The following is a 7,500-nucleotide window of genomic DNA, read 5'->3' as shown; positions in this document are numbered from 1 at the left end:
TGAACCCTAGTGTCTGTAGTAACAACACTAACTGAACCCTAGTGTCTGTAGGAACAACACTCTAACTGAACCCTAGTGTCTGTAGTAACAACACTAACTGAACCCTAGTGTCTGTAGTAACAACACTAACTGAACCCTAGTGTCTGTAGGAACAACATTCTAACTGAACCCTAGTGTCTGTAGGAACAACACTAACTGAACCCTAGTGTCTGTAATAACAACACTAACTGAACCCTAGTGTCTGTAGGAACAACACTCTAACTGAACCCTAGTGTCTGTAGTAACAACACTCTTACTGAACCCTAGTGTCTGTAGTAACAACACTCTAACTGAACCCTAGTGTCTGTAGTAACAACACTAACTGAACCCTAGTGTCTGTAGTAACAACACTCTAACTGAACCCTAGTGTCTGTAGAAACAACACTCTAACTGAACCCTAGTGTCTGTAGTAACAACACTAACTGAACCCTAGTGTCTGTAGGAACAACATTCTAACTGAACCCTAGTGTCAGTAGTAACAACACTAACTGAACCCTAGTGTCTGTAGGAACAACACTCTAACTGAACCCTAGTGTCTGTAGTAACAACACTAACTGAACCCTAGTGTCTGTAGGAACAACATTCTAACTGAACCCTAGTGTCAGTAGTAACAACACTAACTGAACCCTAGTGTCTGTAATAACAACACTAACTGAACCCTAGTGTCTGTAGTAACAACACTCTAACTGAACCCTAGTGTCTGTAGGAACAACACTCTAACTGAACCCTAGTGTCTGTAGGAACAACACTCTTACTGAACCCTAGTGTCTGTAGTAACAACACTCTAACTGAACCCTAGTGTCTGTAGTAACAACACTAACTGAACCCTAGTGTCTGTAGGAACAACACTCTAACTGAACCCTAGTGTCTGTAGTAACAACACTAACTGAACCCTAGTGTCTGTAGTAACAACACTAACTGAACCCTAGTGTCTGTAGGAACAACATTCTAACTGAACCCTAGTGTCTGTAGGAACAACACTAACTGAACCCTAGTGTCTGTAGGAACAACACTCTAACTGAACCCTAGTGTCTGTAGGAACAACACTAACTGAACCCTAGTGTCTGTAGGAACAACACTAACTGAACCCTAGTGTCTGTAGTAACAACACTCTAACTGAACCCTAGTGTCTGTAGTAACAACACTAACTGAACCCTAGTGTCTGTAGGAACAATACTAACTGAACCCTAGTGTCTGTAGGAACAACACTCTAACTGAACCATAGTGTCTGTAGGAACAACACTCTAACTGAACCCTAGTGTCTGTAGGAACAACACTCTTACTGAACCCTAGTGTCTGTAGTAACAACACTCTAACTGAACCCTAGTGTCTGTAGTAACAACACTAACTGAACCCTAGTGTCTGTAGGAACAACACTCTAACTGAACCCTAGTGTCTGTAGTAACAACACTAACTGAACCCTAGTGTCTGTAGTAACAACACTAACTGAACCCTAGTGTCTGTAGGAACAACATTCTAACTGAACCCTAGTGTCTGTAGGAACAACACTAACTGAACCCTAGTGTCTGTAGGAACAACACTCTAACTGAACCCTAGTGTCTGTAGGAACAACACTAACTGAACCCTAGTGTCTGTAGGAACAACACTAACTGAACCCTAGTGTCTGTAGTAACAACACTAACTGAACCCTAGTGTCTGTAGTAACAACACTAACTGAACCCTAGTGTCTGTAGGAACAACATTCTAACTGAACCCTAGTGTCTGTAGGAACAACACTAACTGAACCCTAGTGTCTGTAGTAACAACACTCTAACTGAACCCTAGTGTCTGTAGTAACAGCACTCTAACTGAACCCTAGTGTCTGTAGTAACAACACTAACTGAACCCTAGTGTCTGTAATAACAACACTAACTGAACCCTAGTGTCTGTAGGAACAACACTCTAACTGAACCCTAGTGTCTGTAGTAACAACACTCTTACTGAACCCTAGTGTCTGTAGTAACAACACTCTAACTGAACCCTAGTGTCTGTAGTAACAACACTCTAACTGAACCCTAGTGTCTGTAGTAACAGCACTCTAACTGAACCCTAGTGTCTGTAGTAACAACACTCTAACTGAACCCTAGTGTCTGTAGTAACAACACTCTAACTGAACCCTAGTGTCTGTAGTAACAACACTAACTGAACCCTAGTGTCTGTAGTAACAACACTCTTACTGAACCCTAGTTTCTGTAGGAACAACACTAACTGAACCCTAGTGTCTGTAGGAACAACACTAACTGAACCCTAGTGTCTGTAGTAACAACACTCTAACTGAACCCTAGTGTCTGTAGTAACAACACTCTAACTGAACCCTAGTGTCTGTAGTAACAACACTCTAACTGAACCCTAGTGTCTGTAGGAACAACACTCTAACTGAACCCTAGTGTCTGTAGGAACAACACTCTAATTGAACCCTAGTGTATGTAGGAACACTACAGCTGTAGTTACCAACACTGACCACAGGAGTCGCCACACCAGCCAGACACATTTATATTTTCACCTGATTTTTCAGATATTTTAATATTTAACCTCTGACCTGAACATCAGCCCATTCAGGAAAGAGGGACTCCAGCAGTGTGTGTGTGTGTGTGTGTGTGTGTGTGTGTGTGTGTGTGTGTGTGTGTGTGTGTGTGTGTGTGTGTGTGTGTGCAGGCAGCAGATTCTCGCTATAAAACACTTGAGGACAGGAAAGGATTAGCCTGAACTAATTAGCTCGTCAAAACACAGGCTGTCAACAGTGATTAAAAACATTTTCTGTGTGTGTGTTTTTGTGTACGTGCGCTTAATTTGAATTAATTAAAAGAGTCATTATAATTCATGTACAGCTTTGTTGTCGCCTGCTGATCCGCTGTCTAATGTAAAGTTTACTCTGTGTGTGTGTGTGTGTGTGTGTGTGTGTGTGTGTGTGTTTTCTAGGTCCCATGCAGGAGACTGTGTATGATTTCTGGCGGATGGTTTGGCAGGAGAATACTGCTGCCATCGTCATGGTAACCAACCTGGTGGAGGTGGGGCGGGTGAGTCCACACACACACTCACACACACTCCCACACACACTGATTGTTGTGACCATCTGGTTGTGAACTCCTCTGATGAAGTTTGGGACTCCATTTCCCAGAGTGCATCTGTCAGGTGTCTTTGTTGTCTTTCCTCCTGTGACTCTCTGTGATGAGCTGATGTTCTTTGTTTGAATATCAGCAGATATGTTTGTGTATAAATGCATCATATAGTACACTTTTACATACGCACAGAACTACAACTCAAACTGGTTTATATAGAACTCTGAACTAAAGGTACATGACTTTATTAATACTACATGCTATATAATACTTATATCATCTTATACGTGTAACTGAAGCTCAAAGAGAATTTGTATTACATATGTACACATACCTTGTTTTTGACAATATATATCACAACCCTACAAATATTTAACCGCTCACAGTTTGACTCCTTTAAAAAATATTCTCCCGTTCCTTCTCCCAGAGGATGAACCCTCTAGATGTGAACCAGGTCAGTAGAGGGCGCTAGCAGACAGGTTAACCCCCATGTATGTATATATATATATATATACATTGTATATACACTATATATATAATGTGTATATATATATATACATTATAAATGTGTATATATGTCTATATATAATGTATATATATATATATATATATACATTATAAATGTGTATATATGTGTATATATAATGTAGATATATATATATATATATGTGTATATATAATGTAGATATATATAGATATATACACTAGTGCTGGGCAAGTTAACGCATTAATTAATTAACGGTGACAATTATTTTATCATGGATTAACGCAGTTTTTTTATTATTAAGCGGACATTTTTAACACAAGAACCGGTGTTCCGGTTTAACCAGGGACCCTGTTAACTGGAGACCTTCAGACTAATCCGTCAATTTGCAACAGCTGCCGTAACTATGACAACAACAGACTCATTACGTACATTTATAACTAATACCACACATAGTACACGGTACTCAGTGTTATATGTGTCTGACCAAAATACCAAAAAAAAGCAAAAAATAAATGATTCATTTAAATTATTTTGTAGAGTTTTTAAAGTGTTTTTGTTTGTAATATGTATAATAAGCATCATTTAGTTATCCTGCTGAGAATTTAACAAACATAAAAACATGACGTAGATATGTTTACAGTTTTCAAGATGTATATTTAAATATCATCTATTACACACAATAAAGTTGTGAACACCGGCTGAATATCTATGATCAGAATCATTTCAACTGTATTTTAACTGCTACTGTGTAAAGAACACTGCTGTTAAAAACAACCTGATTTGTTTAAAGTGTTTCAAACTAAATGTTATTGTACTTTTGTTCATATAGCAGTACTTTAAAAATACAAGTGCACAATACACTACTTTTGAATTCATTATTGAACTTTGCAAATAACAATGAGATTCATCAAGATTAAAAATTGTAATCGTTGCCCAGCACTAATATATATATATATATATATATATATATATATATATATATATATATATATATATATATAATGTAGGTGTGTATATATATATTGTGTAGATGTATATATATAAATATATATATACACGTATATATGCATATATATAATACATATATACATATATATATATATACATCTACATATATATATATGTATATATGTATATATATACATCTACATATACATATATACATATAAGCTTCAGGTTGATCGTAGTCTGGATATAGAACAAACGGTCTGGAGCTCAGGTATCTTCACCTGCTCACGGTCCCAGCTCTCATTACCCAGAATGCACCAAGGATCTGTTCCCTGCTGCAGAGGGGGATTGTGGGATGGATCAGTGACACACACAGACACACACACACATTGTCACGTTAGCCTGATCTGCCCCCCCGCCTCGTTTTCTCCGTTCACTTCGTTGGTTGCCGTGGCAACATTATAATGAGCTCAGCAGTAATTACCTGTTAATGAGCGTGTGGGGGGGGGGAGCTTCTAATGAGATTTTAATATCAGCTGTTTTTCTTCTGTTTAATTAACGAGTCACTTTGTTTCTGACTGTAATAATAAACAAGAGGTGTGTGTGTGTGTGTGTGTGTGTGTGTGTGTGTGTGTGTGTGTGTGTGTGTGTGTGTGTGTCTGTGTGTATGTTTGTGTCTATGTGTGTGTGTGTGTGTGTGTGTGTGTGTGTGTGTGTGTGTGTGTGTGTGTGTGTGTGTTTGTGTCTGTGTGTGTGTGTGTGTGTGTGTGTGTGTGTGTGTGTGTGTGTGTGTGTAGGTGAAGTGTTGTAAGTACTGGCCTGATGACACTGAGATCTATGGAGACATGAAGGTGACGCTGATTGAGACTCAGCTGCTCTCAGAGTACGTGATCCGGACCTTCGCTGTGGAGAAGGTACACACTCTAGTGTACACACTCTAGTGTACACACTCTAATACTACATATATGAATCTGTATGTGTATACATATGAATATATACATCAGGACAGAGGATCAATAGATGTGATGGTTACAGAGGGGCGTGGCTGAGATCAGAGAGATCCGTCAGTTCCATTTCACCGGTTGGCCGGATCACGGAGTTCCTCTTCACGCCACCGGCTTACTGGGATTCATCCGCCGGGTCAAAGCCAAGACTCCTCCCACCGCCGGGCCCACCGTGGTCCACTGCAGGTATGTAGATATACACCACCGATGTTAACGATAGGTTATCAATATACTGTATATATAACGTGTGTGTGTGTGTCTGTGTGTGTCAGTGCGGGGGCCGGGCGGACAGGCTGCTTCATCGTGATCGACATCATGCTGGACATGGCGGAGAGAGAAGGAGTCGTGGACATCTACAACTGTGTCCGAGAGCTGAGGGCACGAAGGGTTAATATGGTCCAGACTGAGGTACACATAGACACAGGGGCCCCAGGGGCCACGCTCATAGAGGGACACCAGGGGACACTTTCATAGAGGGACATCAGGGAACACCAGGGGACACTTTCATAGAGGGACATCAGGGGACACCAGGGGACGCTTTCATAGAGGGACACACAGGGGACACCAGGGGCCACACTCATAGAGGGACACCAGGGGACACTTTCATAGAGGGACACGCAGGGGACACCAGGGGACACGCTCATAGAGGGACATCAGGGAACACCAGGGGACACTTTCATAGAGGGACATCAGGGGACACCAGGGGACACTTTCATAGAGGGACACACAGGGGACACCAGGGGCCACGCTCATAGAGGGACACCAGGGGACACTTTCATAGAGGGACACGCAGGGGACACCAGGGGACACGCTCATAGAGGTACACCAGGGGACACCAGGGGACACATTCATAGAGGGACACAGGGGACACTTTCATTAAGGGACACCAGGGGCCACTCCCCTTAGACTCTTGTTATTGTTGCTGCAGCTCTTTTAAAGGCTGTGATGTCATCAAACGGTGACTGACAGGATGTGACAGAAATGGACGAAGCAATGACCTTCTGTCTCACTTTTACTGTCACTCATCTGTCTTTCTTCTGTGCCTCCTCCTCCTCTTCCTTCTCCTCCCTTTCCTCCTCCTCTTCCTCTTCCAACTCTTCCTCCTCTTCCTCCTCCTCCTCTGTGTGTTGACATAAATCATTTATGAAGTGACATTTCAGCAACATCCCTCCTGTCAATCGAACCTGACCGGAGGAGGCAGGAGAAGAGGCAGGAGGGAGGAGGAGGAGGAAAAAGGAGAGAAGGGAGGAGGTGTGTTAATCTTTAATTCCACCCCCCCCCCCTTTCTGTCCAGGAGCAGTACGTCTTCATCCATGACGCCATCTTGGAGGCGTGTCTCTGCGGTGACACAGCTATTCCGGCCAATCAGCTGCGGTCAGTTTACTATGAGATGAACCGATTGGATCCTCAGACCAACTCCAGTCAGATCAAAGAGGAGTTCAGGGTAAAGTATTATTATATTCTGTAGTTATACTCAAGGTTAATACACCATTAATTATGTTAGTATATATGTTAATAAACCATTAATAAAGGTTACTAAACCATTAATTATGTCAGTATATATGTTAATAAACCATTAATAAAAGTTAATAAACCATTAATTATGTCAGTATGTAAATAACCCCTTTTAACCTCTTGGACCCTATTTTTAGGCCTCTGCTCGAAAATTGCATACCCATACTAAAAAGAGTGTATTTCTCTAACTACAAGGTTTATGTTAATAGTTTTGGTGTTATAATAAAGGTAACACTTGTGAGATTTGTTCAGATGTGTAAATATCAGTGTATATGTTACTGGTTAAGAGTAAATGAAGATGGCACACAGCACAAATTGAAAAGTTTCAGGTTCACCTGAAAAAAGCACTTTTATTGTTATTATTTCTTTGAAGTCTAAAAACTTTCCCAAATCATAGCACAACATGTGAACAGTATCTCTGCATGACTTTGACTTTGATAAAGTGAAG

The 7,500-nt window shown here is 40.9% G+C and overlaps 1 protein-coding gene across 9 annotated transcripts in view; it reads left to right on the top strand.

Moving 5' to 3' along the window:
- The window catches only part of LOC137892148 (receptor-type tyrosine-protein phosphatase mu-like), a 107,816-nt gene that overhangs the window by 92,935 nt on the left and 7,381 nt on the right, over positions 1-7,500 (top strand). For all 9 annotated transcript variants that reach the window (XM_068737084.1, XM_068737083.1, XM_068737082.1 and 6 more), the window contains 5 exons: positions 2,959-3,056; positions 5,331-5,447; positions 5,569-5,723; positions 5,810-5,945; positions 6,832-6,981. In XM_068737084.1, the coding sequence (XP_068593185.1) occupies positions 2,959-3,056; positions 5,331-5,447; positions 5,569-5,723; positions 5,810-5,945; positions 6,832-6,981 (656 nt within the window). The remainder of the gene's footprint in view (positions 1-2,958; positions 3,057-5,330; positions 5,448-5,568; positions 5,724-5,809; positions 5,946-6,831; positions 6,982-7,500) is intronic.

This window comes from Cebidichthys violaceus, unplaced genomic scaffold, assembly GCF_023349555.1.
Source record: "Cebidichthys violaceus isolate CVI_PGR_0920_01 unplaced genomic scaffold, fCebVio1.0.p SCAF_76, whole genome shotgun sequence".
In the NCBI taxonomy this organism is placed as follows: domain Eukaryota; kingdom Metazoa; phylum Chordata; class Actinopteri; order Perciformes; family Stichaeidae; genus Cebidichthys; species Cebidichthys violaceus.
Note: the sequence above shows the minus strand (reverse complement) of the source record. Positions and strands in the feature narration are given on the sequence as shown.